The sequence below is a fragment of the Mobula birostris genome, chromosome 19 (assembly GCF_030028105.1).
Source record: "Mobula birostris isolate sMobBir1 chromosome 19, sMobBir1.hap1, whole genome shotgun sequence".
In the NCBI taxonomy this organism is placed as follows: Eukaryota; Metazoa; Chordata; class Chondrichthyes; order Myliobatiformes; family Myliobatidae; genus Mobula; species Mobula birostris.
Window position 1 is genome coordinate 5847361 of NC_092388.1, and position 17800 is coordinate 5865160.

At 38.8% G+C, this 17800-nt stretch overlaps 1 protein-coding gene and 1 long non-coding RNA gene across 4 annotated transcripts in view; one reads left to right on the top strand and one right to left on the bottom strand.

Moving 5' to 3' along the window:
- The window catches only part of LOC140212408 (uncharacterized), a 31372-nt gene extending 14658 nt beyond the window's left edge, over nt 1–16714 (top strand). For both annotated transcript variants that reach the window (XR_011889709.1, XR_011889710.1), the window contains exons 2-4: nt 2964–3052; nt 7534–7765; nt 14855–16714. This is a non-coding gene — a long non-coding RNA (uncharacterized lncRNA). The remainder of the gene's footprint in view (nt 1–2963; nt 3053–7533; nt 7766–14854) is intronic.
- top2b (DNA topoisomerase II beta) overlaps nt 3877–17800 on the bottom strand; it is a 95790-nt gene continuing 81866 nt past the window's right edge. Inside the window, exons 31-36 of one of the 2 annotated variants that reach the window (XM_072283161.1) lie at nt 16754–16955; nt 15264–15352; nt 13840–13959; nt 12085–12312; nt 6614–6705; nt 3877–4380 (exon numbers count right to left, since the gene is read on the bottom strand). In XM_072283161.1, coding sequence (XP_072139262.1) covers nt 4204–4380; nt 6614–6705; nt 12085–12312; nt 13840–13959; nt 15264–15352; nt 16754–16955 — 908 coding nt within the window. In that variant the 3' untranslated portion in view covers nt 3877–4203. Of the gene's footprint in view, nt 4381–6613; nt 6706–12084; nt 12316–13839; nt 13960–15263; nt 15353–16753; nt 16956–17800 lie in introns of both variants that reach the window. The other variant, XM_072283160.1, reaches the window with a different exon arrangement.

The window sequence follows — 17800 nt, forward strand, 5'->3', positions numbered from 1 at the left end:
GCAAAGTGTTCCCCTACACAAATTTGTCACCTGCCCTGTCTCAATCCCTAATTGGAGATCGTGTCACACTTCCTCATTTTGCCTTTCACTGTTCCCTCAGCTCTCTCTTATTCATTTTCCGCTCGTGTAACACTTAATAAAATTATTGTAAGCAGTAGTTTTATGTCTTATTCTTGACTTCCAAAGAATCTTTGGATCACAAAAACATCAGGATCCTACACCATCTAAGAATCGGTCATATTGGTCATATCAGAGTAGGTGTATAACAAGAAATTTGTACAAGTATTATTAAAACTAAATTGTGTTGTCATGATTTTCTGATTGACTTCCTATTTAAAATAAATTCTGTACATATATGATTGTTTTTCGATGTCTTTTATAGATAAAATCTCTTTCATGGAATCACGTTGTTTTCGTATATTGTGTAATACTATTTTCACCTTTTATTTACTGTGGCTTAGTCTAGTTGGAGTAATTCTCCCACTCTTTCTGTAAGCTCCTTTGTCTTTCTCTGTGTCGAACATGAGCCTTTTAAATAGGTTTTCTTATTAAAATATTCTACAGGTTTTTAAGGATCGTGACAGATAATAGTTTAAGTAGGGACCTGCTCTTAAAGATTTCCTTTGGTACGGATGTTAGAAAGAATATAGTTGAATTTATGTGGCATTTTATTATTCCTTTGAGAATGTCCCCAAGTGCTAAATACACGTTCAATTACAGTACTTTCAACTCCCATCACCCTTGCTATGCAAGTAACTTCTGAAGCCAAATTGTTTGCCTCCTGGAAGAGTTCTTCTTCCCCTCCCCATCCCAACTCTTCTCAGAGGCAGCTCCTCCAAGACCCACATCCCTGTAGTTTGCTCAATAACAATAAAGTCAGATATAAGAATACAAGGATGTACCTTTATAACAGAAATGAGGAGGAATTTCTTTAGCCAGAGGGTGGCGAATCCGCAGAATTAATTGCCACTGATTGCTGTGGAGGCCAAGTCGTTAATATTTAAAGCGGAGGTTGATAGGTTCTCGATTAGTAAGGCTGTCAATTCCACGAGTGATGAAGGCCAATGCACCGTATGACTTCTTAACCACAGAGTCAGCCTGTGCAGCAGCTTTGAGTGTCCTATAGACTTGGACCCCAAGATCCCTCTGATCTTCCACACTGCCAAGAGTCTTGCCATTAATACTATATTCTGCCATCATATTTGACCTACCAAAAGGAACCACTTCACAGGAAGATGCAATAAAATAGGGTTATTGTACCAGGGGGTTTCAATTTTCCAAATACCAACTTGGTACTTCCTTAGTGTTAAAAGCTCAGTGGTGGCAGAATTGAAGTGTGTCTAGGACTGCTTTTTGATGCACTATGCATCAGAATCAGATTTAATATCCCTGACATGTGTCATGAAATTTGTTGTTTTGCAGCAGTAGTACATTGCATAAATAGACCAACAAGGGAAGGAGCATTACAGGACCTAGAGCAACACACACAAAATGCTGGAGGACGTTTTGACCTACTGAGTTCTTACAGCACTTCATATGTGTTGCTCAAGATTTTCAAAATCTACAGAATCTCATGTTTATGACTTCTGGATCTCGTCTTAGAGAATGTATCTGGTCAAGTGGAGGGAGTGTCAGTAGGGGAATGTTCAAAGATTCAGGGATCAACTATAAAAAGTGGTTATGGAAAAGGATAAGGACAGTAATTAATGTCCTAAATTGAGATATGGTTAATTTCATTAACAGAAGGAAGGGTCTGGCAAAGATGGATTGGGAGCATCTACATGAAGGGCAGTCTACACCAGCACAGTGGAAAACATTCATGCGGTAATAGAAAGAGTTCAAGGCCAACATGTTCCTGTAAGGGTAAAAAAAAATAAGGATAACAAATATAAGGAATTTGACAGAGATACCAGGTTCGTCAGGCCCAATGAGCCTGCACCACCCAATTACACCCATGTGATCAATAAACCTACTAAACCATGTGTCTTTGGAATGTGGGAGGAAACTGGAGCACCTGGAGGAAAACCACGGGGTCATGGGGAAAAAGTACGAACTCCTTACAGACAGCAGTGGGTATTGAACCCCAGTCGTGGGTGCTGTAAAGCGATGTGCTAATTGCTACACTACCATGCCGCTTCATTCTTGGTTGCCAAGGGATATTGAGCTTTAGATAAAGAGACAAAGGGTCTAGCCTGAAACGTTGACTGTTTATTAATTTCGATAGATGCTGCCTGCCCTGCTAAGTTCCTCCAGCATTTTGTGTGTGTTGCCAAGGAGGAACGTTGTTTCACTTGGTTGTATATATGTACAGTCAGATGACAAACTTGAACTTGAAGCATATAATCTGTATAAGGAGCAAATAATTGCCATGGCCTGTCATGATGATTTTTAAAAAAAGTGTTAAGAAATTAGAAGAGCAAAGAGGACCATGAAAAATAAATGGCAAACAGAATTAAGGTTATCCTAACACTTCCTCTATAATTAGGGGCAAAAACAGGAAAATATAATGCCCATTATGAACAATATGGGCAACCTATGTACAGAGCCAGAAAGTATAGGCAAGGTCCTGGGTGAACACTTTTCAGTATTTACAAAGGACAGATTTTGCAATCGGAGAATTCAGTGAAGGGAATGATAAAAGTGCAGCGGTTAGCACAACGCTATTACAGATTGGGGCGTTGGAGTTCAAAGTTCAATTCTGCATCCTCCCCTTGACTACCTGAGTTTCGGTTAGAAGGTTAATTAGTCATTGTAAAGGCTAGGGTTAAATAGGTGGGTTGCTGGATGGTGTGGCTCATTGGGCTGGAAGGGACTGTTCTGTGCTGTATCTCTAAATAAATATAGTCTAGAGCAGGTCTTGCGGCCATAAAGGTGGATAAATCCCCATGGCTGGATTGGATTTATCCCAGGCTGTTTCAGGAAGCAAGGGAAGAGATTCATGGAGCTCTCACTGTGATTTCCAGATCTATGCTGGGCACTAGTGAGGCAGCAGATGACTGGAAGACAGCAAACATGATCCCATTTTTCAAGAAAGGCAACAGGGAAGAGCTTGGTAAGTATAAACATATGAGGCAAATGTAAGGAAAATGCTGGGAAAAAATCAACGATTGCTTTGAAAGGCAAAACTAATCAGAGACAGCCAAAGTGAGCAGATCCTACCTGACCAATTCAAATTTTCTAAGGAGGTGATAAGGGCAGAGTAGTAGCTGTGATTTACATGGACTTCAGTAAAGCTTTGAAAAAGTTCTTCATGGGAAGCTGTTCCTAAAGGTGGCCATGTGGGATCCACAGCAAGTTGAATCCAAAATTGGCTTGGTGTTAGAGGACAGAAACTGTTAATAAAAGTGTTCTTTTTGTAATTGGATGTCTATGAGTAATGTCCCACAAGCATGGGTGCCAGGACCTATGTTTCTTTGTGTACTTAAATGATTTGGACATGGATGTAGGAGGCAAGATCAGTGAGTTTGCTGATGAGCAAGAAAGATTGACAGTAGTGTGGAAGCTAGTCTTAAGCTGCAGAGAGTTATCACTATTTTTGCTGAAAGACCTGGAAAATAGCAGATGCAGTTTAATCCAGAGAAATGTGGGTTGATGCATTTTGAGAACATTGATGAAGCTTACACCATGAATGGTAGGGTCTTGAGTAGAATAGAGGAAGAAAATCTTCCGTGAGCATATACAGAAGATCTTTCAAACTGGCAACACAGGAAGACATAAAGGACACTGACTTTCATTAGTCAAGGAAGTGAATGCAGAAGTAGAGAGATTATGTTCCAACTTTATAAATGCCTATACCTGTAACTTCCACTAGCACTGTAACTGCTTTATATGTTCAGTTGCAAATCTATCTTGTATCAGAAATCACGGCACAAAATGTATGTTTCTAAAAGTTTATTCAAGATCATTTAAAAAAAATGCATTCATATTTTCAATTTTTTTTCACTCAAACAGTTAAAATGTGTGCTTTCAGCAATCTATCACGTTTCTACCAGGCTACTCAAAACAGACATGAATCTTATAATAAGTAAAAAAGTGAGTAAAATTGCATGAATGCATGATAAAATGTTAAGAACATCTACACACAATAAAAACAGGTACAATTTCACAAAAAACGAGCCAAAATGTACAAAAGAATTGGATAGAAGAGATAAAAATAAAGAGACACAAGATACATAATTTTTCTGGAATTATCCTTTTAAACAGTTAATCATACATATCATCGTTGTAATCATCTTCATCTGATTCTATAAAATATTTCACCTCTTTCTTGGCTCGGCCCTGCCTTGACTGAGATGCATCAGAATGTGTGCTTGATCGAATCCCATCCACCGTCTCAAAATCATTTTCACCATCAGCATTATACGACGACTTCTTAGATTTCTAGGATAATCAGAAATAGGTTATTTTGTGCTAACTGTTTCTAATTTAATGTTAATATATCATCGAACACAATCTGAGTGTCAGATAGTGTTGTATGTTGTACAGATTATTCCTACTATATTTAAAATAAATAATATGGCTGTTTAATGCTCTAAGCTAGAGGTTCCCAACCTGGGGTCTATAGACCCCTTGGTTAATGGTAGAGGTCCATAAGATAAAAAATGTTGGGAACCTCTGCTCTAAGCAATTAAAATACATATGTTATTATGGAAGGACGATAAAAATTGTGACACCAACTTTTCTTGTGGAAGCCTTATTTTTAAAATAAATATTTTAAAATGCTAATTTGAAAACCCATAAATAGGGTCTTTTGCTACTTCTGAATTTTAATTTCTGTTATTTTCCATTACATTATATTGGTTTTTCTAATTCTTCAAATGCATAATTGCACATACTGAATATACAGGCAGTCTACAGTACAAAATGGCATTTTGCTCATCTCTTCCCCCAGTCTTACTGCTTTAATTATGAATTGTTGTTTCTGGCAATACTGAAGAACCAGTCGTATTGTGTAGTAGCCTTAAAACTTTAGTGGAAGTTACAAACAGGTCCATCCTGAGAACAACAATCGGCTTGGGTGAACAAGACTTCTACATTTTCGAAGAGCTTTGTGTCAGTGAAATACAAGACCAAAACAAGAATACTTGGTCAAAGTATGCAAATTGTAAAATGCTATTTCATAGATTTCAAAAGATGATCATTCAACAGGCAGTAGCTACATGAATAAATCAATGACATCTTCCTGATATGGAAATGATAAGCATGCACTATTAACTAAATTCTTCAATTCTTGCCATGTGAAGTCATGTAAGATTTTATTTTGAACTGAAATGTTATAATTATTTCAATCAAAAATAATTGCTTTTGTTACTTTTACTAGTTCCACACAATAGACAACCAGACCCCAAAAAATAAGTTCAACTAATATGATGAACTGTAACAAAATGAAAGCATACCTGGAACAAATTTTAAAAATATTTATAGATGACCCTCAAAAAGGAGTTAGCTTACTTAATGCACACTACAATATTTAAAACGTACTCTTAATTAATTACTAAAGAGCTGTCACAGAGGAGTCTGATCTAAGCAGATGGACTTAATATTTATTCATTACTGGAATATTTTGGTGGAACTGTTTTCAGTCATTAACTGAAGCAGTGATAAAGCAGTTTTCACCTGGATTAAGTATTGTTACATCTGACTCCTTGTAAGTGGAAAATATTCCATCCATTTGTGATGTGCTATTTGTAGGTGGCAGAGAAGCTTTTTGATATTAGAAGTTAAGTAGTGTTAAAAGCCCAGTCACCTGCATTTATGCAGCTGGACTGATTCTAGCCCATTTTATTCCTTCAGGATGTATAATTTCAGTTGTACAAGGCCTTGGTGAGACCACACCTGGAGTATTGTGTGCAGTTTTGGTCCCCTAATCTGAGGAAAGACATCCTTGCCATAGAGGGAGTACAAAGAAGGTTCACCAGATTGATTCCTGGGATGGCAGGACTTTCATATGAAGAAAGACTGGATGAACTGGGCTTGTACTCGTTGGAATTTAGAAGATTGAGGGGGGATCTGATTGAAACGTATAAGATCCTAAAGGGATTGGACAGGCTAGATGCAGGAAGATTGTTCCCGATGTTGGGGAAGTCCAGAACGAGGGGCCACAGTTTGAGGATAGAGGGGAAGCCTTTTAGGACCGAGATTAGGAAAAACTTCTTCACACAGAGAGTGGTGAATCCGTGGAATTCTCTGCCACAGGAAACAGTTGAGGCCCGTTCATTGGCTATATTTAAGAGGGAGTTAGATATGGTCCTTGTGGCTACAGGGGTCAGGGGGTATGGAGGGAAGGCTGGGGCGGGGTTCTGAGTTGGATGATCAGCCATGATCATAATAAATGGCGGTGCAGGCTCGAAGGGCCGAATGGCCTACTCCTGCACCTATTTTCTATGTTTCTATGTTAATTTCGCATTGAAGGTGGAGATTATCCAACAACTGCTTGATGTATATTCCACAACAGATATTGCTGAAGTAACTATATTTTTATTTTCAAGTAAGTTCTGGATCTTGTTATTGATGCCCATTTCATGATGATAGATTTTCTTGAGCTTTATGTTAAACTGATAAATTTAAAAACATAAGTAAAAAAATATTGTAATAAAGTAGTGGATGTACGAACCCTGCTTGCTGCTGACTTAATAGGCTTCTTCAAAGGAGAATATTCATCATCTTCTGAGCCAGATTGCTTTCTCTTCTTTCCGCGGCTTTTACCTGACACAAGATAAGGCAATCTTATTTTTGCTATCAGCAGCATATAAACAGCATATACATTGAATGGAAGGCAAGCTCTAGCGGGAGTGGCCATTTTAAAAAGGCTGGTTTGAGATTAAAGTGCTGAGCTTGAGACCTTAAGTCTGGAGCAAATCCTTTTCTTTTTCCAAGACTGTCTTGAAACTGATTGATCTATGGTTGATGTTTCAATAGGACTCTTCCACACACTTCCAAATTGTCCATCCTCATTTCCTAAAATAGCTCCCAGCAACGCCAACCCTTACATACTGTACAGCATTAAAAGCTCTCAAATGCATTTTATGAATTTCATCCCATCTAAGCCCTTACACAAAGGTAATTTCAGTCAATATTGATTCAAAGGTTCTTTAACCACACATATTCTCATTATTTTTACTTGTACAATTTGTCTTCTTTTGCACATTGATTGTTTGTCAGCCAACATGCCTCACGGTCCAGCTATTTAACCCAGCTATCATGGGACAATTTATAATGACCAATTAGCCTACTAACTGGTACGTCTTTGGGATGTGGGAGGGGAACTGAAGCACCCAGAGGAAATCCACATGCTCACAGGAAGGACATACTAACTTCTTACAGAGGACGCCAGAACTGAATTCCAAGCATCGACACCCCAAGCTGTAAGAGTATCACACTAACCACTATGCTACCCAATCTGTTTATGTATAGTTTTTCATAAAATTCTATTGTATTTTTCCTGTAAATGCTTGCAAGAAAATGAATCTCAGGACAGTATATGGTAACGTGTAGTTTGATAGTAAATTTACTCTAATGTTTTGGTTTTTCAAGGAAGTAACGAAGATTATTGAAGGCAGAATAGTACATATGGTTTACATGGACTTTAACAAATCTTTTCCTGGTCCTATGGGCTAGGGCACATGGAACCCAAGCTTGGCCTGGCAGTAGGAGGCAGACGATGGTGCTTGACGGGTGCTTTTCTGAATGGAAGACTGTAACCACTGTATGGATCAAAAGACATGGATGAAAAAAATTCACATATGGAGATCCAGAAAAGTATGAGGTATGTATTTTGGGATGTTGAATTACTAACAAGAAAATACAGTAAATGATAGGGCCTTCAGGAGTGTTGGGATGCAAGTTCATAGCTCCTTGACAATGATGACAGGGTAAATAGGGTTACAAAGGTGTTTGAAATGGTTGCCTTCATATGCCTAGGAATTGGGCATAAGAATTTAACAGGCTATTATTTGTACAAAACATTGATCAGGACACAATAGGAGTACTACCTACAAATCTGGTTGCCGCACTACGGGAAGGATATGGTAGCATAAGACAGAGTGCAGAAGAGATTCACCATGTTGCCTGGAATAGAGGGATTTCTTTAAGGAGAAATTGGTTAGTCTGCGTTATTTCTCACTGGAACATAGGAAGCTAGAGGGTGACCTTGTAGATGTTTATAAAATTTCAAGAATGGAAGAGTCCAAAACCAAAGGACATATGTTGAAGGTAAGGGGAGAAATCTAAAGGCTATCTGAGAGCAGTTATTTTCCACACAGAAGGTGACTAATGAGAAGTCAAAGCCAATGTAAAAGCTACAGAGAGGGCATATAATAGAGCAAAGATTCGTGGGAAGTTGGAGAACTGGGAAGCTTTTAAAAACATACAGAAGGCAAAGATGGAATTCAAAAGTAAGCTAGCCAGTAATATTAAAGAGGATACCAAAGGATCCTTCAGGTACATAAAGTGTAAAAGAGGGAAGAGTGGTTATCAGACCACTGGAAAGCAATGCTAGGGAGGTATTAATGAGGGACAACAAAATAGCAGAGAACTGAATAAGTTTTTTGTATCAGTCATCACTGTGGAAGACACTAGGCAGAAAATGGTGTTGGGTAAACTGATGGGACTGAAGGGTGATAAATCCCCAGGGTCTGAATCCCAAGGTACTTAAGGAGGTGGCTTTAGAAATCGTGGACGCATTGGTAATCACTTTCCAATGTTCTATAGATTCAGGATCAGTTCCTGTGGATTGCAGGATAGTTAATGTTATCCCACTTTTTAAGAAAGGAGGGAGAGAGAAAACAGGCAATTCTAGACCAGTTAGTCTGACATCAGTGGTGAGGAAGATGCTGGAGTCAATTATAAAAGATGAAATAGCGGCATATTTGGATAGCAGTGGCAGGATAGGTCCGAGTCAGCATGGATTTACGAAGAGGAAATCATGCTTGACTAATCTTCTGGAATTTTTTGAGGATGTAACTATGAAAATGGACATGAGAAAGCCAGTGAATGTAGTGTACCTGGACTTTCAGAACGCCTTTGATAAGGTCCCTCATAGGAGGTTAGTGTGCAAAATTAGAGCACATGGTATTGGGGGTAGGGTACTGACATGGATAGAAAATTGGTTGGCAGACAGGAAACAAAGAGTAGGGATTAATGGGTCCTTTTCAAAATGGCAGGCAGTGACTAGTGGGGTAGCACAAGGCTCGGTGCTGGGACCGCAGCTATTTACAGTATACATTAATGATTTAGATGAAGGGATTAAAAGTAACATTAGCAAACTTGCAGATGACACAAAGCTGGGTGACGGTGTGAAATGTGAGGAGGATGTTTTGAGAATACAGGGTGACTTGGACAGGTTGGGTGAGTGGGCAGATGCAGTTTAATGTGGATAAATGTGAAGTTATCCACTTTGGTGGCAAGAACAGGAAGGTAGATTACTATCTGAATGGTACCAAGTTAGAAAAAGGGGAAGTACAATGAGATCTGGGTGTTCTTGTTCATCAGTCACTGAAAGTAAGCATACAGGTACAGCAGGCAGTGAAGAAAGCTAATGACATGTTGGCCTTCATAACAAGGGAAGTTGCGTATAGGAGCAAAGAGGTCCTTCTGTAGTTGTACAAGGTCCTGGTGAGACCCCACCTGGAGTATTGTGTGCAGTTTTGGTCTCCAAATTTGAGGAAGGACATTCTTGCTATAGAGGAAGTGCAGCGTAGGTTCACTGGGTTAATTCCAGGGATGGCGGGAGTGTCATATGTTGAACGATTGGAACGACTGGGCTTGTACACACTGGAATTTAGAAGGATGAGAGGGGATCTGATTGAAACGTAAAAAGGGATTGGGCGCTCTAGAGGCAGGAAACATGTTCCCGATGTTGGGGGAATCCAGAACCAGAGGCCACAAGTTTAAGAATAAGGAGTAGACCATTTAGAACGGAGTAAAGAAAAACTTTTTCACATAGGGGGTTGTGGATTTGTGGAATGCTCTGCCTCAGAAGGCAGTGGAGGCCAATTCTCTGGATTCTTTCAAGAAAGAGTTAGATAGAGCTCTTAAAGATAGTGGAGTCAACGGATATGGGGAGAAGGCAGGAACAGGGTACTGATTGTGGATGATCAGCCATGATCACAGTGAATGGCCTACTCCTGCACCTATTGTCATTGACACTAGCAGTATGGTGGAAGTTCTAGGTGTCAGGTGGCATGAAGTATGTGAAGTTACCATAACGAGAGAGAAGGTTCTTTCGAAACTGAAAGGTCTGAAGGTAGATAAGTCACCTGGACCAGATGGTGTACACTCCAGAGTTCTGAAAGGTGGCTGAAGAGATTGTGGAGGCATTAGTAATGATCGTTCAAGCATCACTAGATTCTGGAACGGTTCCAGGATACTGGAAAATTGCAAATGTCACTCCACTCTTCAAGAAGGGAGGGAGGCAGAAGAAAGGAAACTATACGCCAGCTAGTCTGACCTCAGGGTTGGGAAGATGTTGGAGTCGATTATTAAGGATGGGGTCTCAAGGTACTTGAAGGCTCATGATAAAATAGGCCGTAGTCAGCATGGTTTCCTCAAAGAAAAATCTTACCTAACTAATCTGTTGGAATTCTTTGAAGAAGTAATAAGCAGGATAGACAAAGGCAAATCGGTTGACATTGTGTACTTGGATTTTCAAAAGGTCTTTGACAAGGTGCCACACATGAGGCTGCTTAACAAGCTACAACCCCCGTTGTATTACAGGAAAGATTCTAGCATGGATAAAGCAGTGGCTGATTGGCAAGAGGCAAAGAGTGGGAATAAAGAGAGCCTTTTCTGGCTGGCTGGCTGCCAGTGATTAGTGGTGTTCCACTGGGGTCTGTGTTGAGACTGATTTTTTTTAACGTTATAGGTCAATAATTTGGATGATGTAATTGATGGCTTTGTTGGAGAGTTTACAGGCGATTCGAAGATAGGTGCAGGGACAGGTAGTTTTGAGGAAGAAGGCTACGGCAGGACTTAAGACATTAGGAGAATGGGCAAAGAAATGGCAGGTGGAATACAGTGTCGGGAAGTCTATGGTCATACACTTTGATAGAAGAAATGAAAGGGTTGACTATTTTATAAATGGAGAGAAAATACAAAAACCTGAGGTGCAAAGGGACTTGGGAGTCCTTGTACAGGATTCCCTAAAAGTTAATTTGCTGATTGAGTCTGTGTGATTAAGGCAAATGCAATGTTAGCATTCATTTCAAGAGGACTAGAATATAAAAAAGCAAGGATGTAATGTTGAAACTTTATAAAGCACTGGTGAGGCCTTTCTTGCCGTATTGAGAGCAGGTTTGGGCCGCTTATCTTAGAAAATATGTGCGGATACTGGAGAGGGTTCAAAGGAGGTTCATGAAAATGGTTCTAGGATTGAATAGCTTGTCACATGAAGAGTGTCTGATGGCTCTGGGCCTGTATTCACAATAATTTAAAGGAATGAAGGGTAACCTCATTGAAACCTATTGAATGTTGAAAGGCCTTGATAGAGTGGATGTGGAGATGATGTTTCTATGTTGGACAGTCTAAGACCAGAGGACACTGCCTCAGAATAGAGGGGTGTCCTTTTAGAATACAGATGAGGAGAAGTTTCTTTAGATAGAGTAGTGAAGTTGTGGAATTCTTTGTCATAGGAGGCTGTGGAGGCCAAGTCTTTATGTATGTTTAAGGCAGAGGTTGATAGATTCTCGATTGGTCAGGACATAAAGGGATACGGGGAGAGAAGGCAGGAGATTGGGGCAGAGAGGAAATTTGGATCAGCCATGGTGAAATGGCAGATCAGACTCAATGCACCAAATGGTCTATTTCTGCTCCTCTTCCTTATGGTCTTATTGTAATGGTTATGTGGATTAAGCTGCCAGGGGAAGCTGTGGAGGTAGATACAATTCCAAATAAATTTTGAATTGGCAGTGAGTAGAGGGATATGGGCCTAATGCAGAGAAAAGGGATCAGCATCAAGGGCAACATGAATTGGACCAATGGGTCTGTGCCTATGTTGTGTAATTCTATGCCTAAGTAAAAATACTAAACTGTCAGAAAGATTATTTTAAAATAATTCAAAAATAAGATAGTTGGCATGTTTTAAGATACCTTTTGTACCTCCCGATTTCTTTGGCATGCCAAAGTCCAAGTCTGATTCAGAATCGGAGTCTGAGCGATCTGCTTTCTTCGGTTTGGGTGGAAGCTTCCGTTTCACTGTTGTTGTCTTTTTAGGCAAGCCGCTGCCCAAATCAGAGTCAGAATCCATAGGGTCCGATTTCTTAGCTTTAGGTGGTCGCTTGGGCTTGGAAGTACCGTCGGTGTTGGGTGGTTTTTTCACTGCTGAATGTGATTCATGTCATTTCCAGTACACAAGCACAAAATAACACCATAAATATAAATACATAAGCTAGTTTATATACACAAATTGATTTGTATGTCCATAAAGTGACACTAGGCACAGGAGTGTCAGTATATAAGGTGATTGACAGGAAATTATAAAGTAGTGGTGGTTGGTGGTATGATGGGATAGCCTTACAGCTTGGGGAAAGTGTGGATGCTACTTTGCTTCCTCCCAGATGGGAGTGAGATGAATAGTCCATGAGTGGGTAGGATCCTTCATGATGTTACTGACCCTTTACTAGCATCTTTCTGCATAGATCCTTGATGGCAGGTGGACTGGTGCCGGTGATGCGTTGGACAGTTTTGACATAGAGCCGTCCTGTCCACTGCAATGCAGCTTCCATAAATGTTATAAGTATTTGTATGATGTAGACTATGGCAGAATACAGAAAAATGATGAAAGAGGGTGAAATAGTGGTAATCTAGGACTTTTATGGTGCAACTAATAACTCTCTCTCCACAGCAAAGCAATACAGACAGAATTTCTGGCAGTTGGTTATGTAGTACAGATTTCCAGACAAAGGAAAAATGCTAACATGTTAAAAAATATATAGGGACACAACAGATGGAATTTGCATGTCGCCCATTATGAACAAAAGTAGATTGACAGATGGCAGAGGATAAAATGGATTTCTGCTGAGCATCCAGGACTGCTTCATGGGTCAGTGTGATTTCAGTCTAAGAAAAGAAGTGGAAATACTGAATCCAGTTGTAGAAATGTAATAGTGTTAAGAGTATAGATAGCAACAACCAGAACATCAGAAAACAAACTCCATTAAATACATTACACGTGCAGCTGTATCTGTAGAGATAAATTCCGAAGTCAATAGGTAAAGACACAAACTAAACTTCCAGGTGGTAGTGAATTAAATCACACAAGTGATTTATAAAGGTTTGTAGTTTACTGTATACTCTTTACCTCCAGTTGTAAAACTATTAGCAACAACTTGTCTCATCACCTTTTAGAGGATGTTATACATATACTTAAAAGGACACTTGAAACCCAGTTAAATGTTTAATTCAAAAGACAATCTTAAGTACTGCAGATCCTCAATGAACTATCAGCTAGTCAGATTCCTAGTGTTTTAAGTTTCAAATAATTTTGTGAAAAGGCAAGCAAAACAAAACCCAGACTAGCAGGAGGCCACAGAGCCTCATCTATTCCTCCAATCCATAAAACCATTGCTGAATTTATGCACCACCTACACTTGCCTTCTATAGCCTTTAATTTCCCTAGTGCTGTCTTAACCCTGAATTTATCAATTGACTAAGCGTCCATAGTCATCTATGTGACTTCCTAAATACACAACTTTCTCTAAGAAATATCTTCTCTCGATCCTTAATCGTGAATCTAACAGTTTCCATTGAATTTATTTTATCTCTGCTTCTAATACTATTTCAGGCTTTCATTTCCAGTTCCTTAATCCTTAATTATATAGCAAAGAATTAAAAATAACTGCTTACCTTTTTTAGCAGCGGGTGTAAGAGTCTGTGATTTGACAGGAGATTTGTGAGGGCTTTTGACACTGCTGAGAGGTGAATATACTAGAGAGGATGCTTCATCACTGTCTGATTTTAATATATCTGTACATAGAAAATTATTTAACAACATGAAGCACTTAAATATGTAATAACAGTAAGAATTTACCATTAAATATATTGTCAAAATATAGGTGAGAGAATCCTTAATGCTTGAGTCATGCCGTTTCAAAACAGCAGGTCAACTGGATTCGAAAACTAATGATATCACTTCATTATTTAACAAAGGTAATAGAAATAAACTATGACTGAATGATTAAACAGTCACAGTAAAGTGGAAGATTACAAGAATGTTAAGTATCAGCACAACCATGTAAATGAGAGAACATAATAAATCAAATCTCCTGCTCTTTTACACTCAGCGATCCATTGACAATTTTGAATTTCTAACCAACTTTCAAAACAAAACTTCATGTGTTCAATTTGTAATATTGCAATCTACAAACATATTAACCATTACTCTGGATACCAAGTCTTCAAACTGTTGTTGTTGACTACAAATCTGTTAGCAAAAATTCTAAAGGTAAAATAATCAATATTGTTCACTTAAAAATCAACATGTAAAATCAAAATGATGTAGTGATCCATGAAGCATTGATGAAGATCTCTTATCACCCATCCCACAATCTCTTTGACCCACTACTGTTAGGAAGGAGGTACAGAAGCATCGGGAACAGGACTGCCGGCGTGGCTAACAGCTTCTTCCCTCAGGTTGTGAGACTAATGAATACCCTGCCATCACTGAGGTCTCATCACTAGGACAGCAAGCTGTTTACTGTACTGTGTATTACATGAACTTTGAATTATATTTTATGATGTTTTATTAACTTATTTGTGGGTGTGCCGTGGTCCAGAGGAATGTTGTGTCATTCAGTTGCATTATAAGAATAAACTTGAATTTATGCTTTCAACCTAAACCTTTTCTCACTGTTACCATCAGGTAGGAGATACAGAAGCCTGAAGGCACACACTCAGTGATTCAGGAACAGCTTCTTCCCTTCTGCCATCCGGATTCCTAAATAGACATTGAAGCTTTGGACACTACCTCACTTTTTTTTTAAATATACAGTATTTCTGTTTTTGCACATTTAAGAAAATCTATTCAATACATATAATTGACTTGTTTATTTTTTTTCCTCTCTGCTAGATTATGTATTACATTGAACTGTGCTGCTGTTAAAAAGTTTCATGTCACGTGCCGGTGATAATAAACCTGATTCTGAAAGCCCTGTTCATAAGGATACTAATATGAACTAAAATGCATATTAGACCATTAAATTTCATTCAGCTGCAACACTTCCCACACCTCTAACAAACAAAAGTCACTTTATAATTTTGTCATGACCTACCTGTTTCTTCTGGTCTTTCATGAAATGATGACGTGAAGATATTTTCTGGCTCATGGTTTTTTGTGGGCTGTGGAGCAACTTTTCCAGCACTAGGTTTAAATGAAAATAAAAATCAGAATTTACAATAAACCAATTCTCTTGTTAATTCTGTTACTTAACCTTAAATTGTGGGGGTGGGAGGGGAAAAAAAAATAGAGATTGTAAACCTGCCAGCATACAGTTCTCCTGCATGAAAGCACCGCTGTGACTCTAAAATCAAATTACTAAACCACTTCATGAACACAAGAAATTCTGCAGATGCTGGAAATCAAGAGCAACACACACAAAATGCTGGAGGAACTCAGCAGGGTAGGCAGCATCTATGGAAAGGAATAAACAATCGACATTTCAGGCTGAGACCCTTCATCTGGACTTAATCAATCATCAATGAAATCTATAAACAAAAGCCCCTTTGGAAAGCAGTGAAAATATGTAAAAAAAAACGATTAAAATAATTCTGGCATGTTATTTTTCTCTCACTGTTTTGAGAACTCCTGAACCATCATCATACACTCAGTCACCACTTCATTAGGTACAGGAGTGCAACCCAGCGTGGCCTTCTGTTGCCGTACCCCATCCACTTCAAGATTCAATGTTTTGTGTATTCAGAAATTCTCTTCTGCACATCATTGTTGTAACACATTATTTGAATTACAGTCGCCTTCCTGTCAGCTTGAACCAGCCTGACCTTTCTCCTCTGACTTCTCTCATTAACAAGGCCTTTTTGTCATAAAACTGCTGCTCACTGGATTTTCTTTTGTTTTTTACACCATTCTCTGTAAACTCTAGAGCACTGGTCCCCAACCTCAGGGCCACGGACCAATACCGGGCTGTGAAGCATGCAAGGGTGCAGCGGTAGCTACAGCGCACCCAGCACATCTTTAAGAAAAAAGCCGAAATAAACAATTAATTAAGTGCCCCCAGCACGTAAATGTTGGGCCAGATTAGAGGCGATTGCCGATTTCACTTGCTCTACGTGATGTTCACTCCTCTTTCCAGGGCGCTGGAGTCTTTAGCTGTTCCATTGTTTGGTCAATTTAAACGCCAGCCCAGACAGGCTGAAAAGACAGGGCTGTCAGGATTGAGGTGACATGATGAATCTACACAAACTTCTAATAAAGTATAGGTGCTGCCGTGCTTTCTTTGTATTGACAGTTACGTGCTGGTCCCAGGACAAATCCACTGACACTTTTCAGAAAGAGAAATATCGATCCTTAATGCCGAAGAATTTAAAGTTATTGACCCTCTCCACCTCAGTTCCTCTGGAGTATATTTAATTATTTGTGAATTTATGAGTGGTATTATTACTTTATACATTGTGTGTGAATTATATATACTGTGTTACACACCTTGGTCCAGAGGAACATTGTTTTGTTTGGCAGTATACATGTATACGATTGAATTACAATAAACTTGAACTTGAATTATATAAAAAATGAAAAATTACTTACTGCAGTGATGCTGGTTTTGATTTTGTGGTGAAAAAATCATCGTCATCATCATCATCATTATCTTCATCCTTTCCACCAGTGTCTGAAGGAATAAATTCAGCATCCCTTTCTTCCACACTTGGAGATTCAGATTTCATTTTCAAATCATCCTCATCATCTGCTTCCTCTTCCGAGAAATCAAAAGTATACTTTGGCTTTTCAGCTTTAAAAACAAAGTTACCATTATAAATTTATATTAATTATATACAGAGGATTCCCATTAATTGGGACCAGTATATTTTGGCTTAATTAAGTGATTGCCCCAATGAGCCAGAGTTTCATGGAAATAGTTAAAAGATATAAAAAAGGCAAATTACCATTTAACTGAGTGAAAATTTATGTATTTAATTGAAATACACAACAAATTAGAACACTACCAATACCTCTACAGTACTATAAATCTATTATTTCCTAATAGCTATTGGAGGAATTCATCTGCCGTGTTCTTTTACTTGACTGCAAATGAACAAAATCAACACAGACACGAAGTGCAGATAATGGACTGCCTTCATATAATGCTTAAGACGATTGCATTCTCCAAATCTTTCATCTTCAAGATAATTGTCAATAGCATCATAATTCCTAACCTGAAGTTTATTTTAGCTCCTGTCCATTTCTGGCATCTCCACGCCTGAATGTTTGAAACCGCAGTGAACAGAGCAGTTCCGAATAGCCTTACTATTTATTTCACGCAAGTGCAAGTAACTGACACTAGTTAGAAACTGTTCAGCAACAGTATCCTGCCCCAATTAAGTTGCATAGTGTACCAAATAAACAGAGAATCCTGGCTATTTTCTCAACTTAGTTTTTGTTCTTTAAGAGTTGTCCCAAATAAGCGGTTGCCCTGATTAACCAGAATCCACTGTAAGTTCTGAACTGACAGTTAGCCTGGGAATGTGATTTCAGCTGATGTGTCATTTGTTTTTATGATATTTTTTCAGCAGGTTTATGTGCCACTAGGGGGCTTCCATTGTCATTTCATTGTGGGGGTGAGACTATTAAACTGAC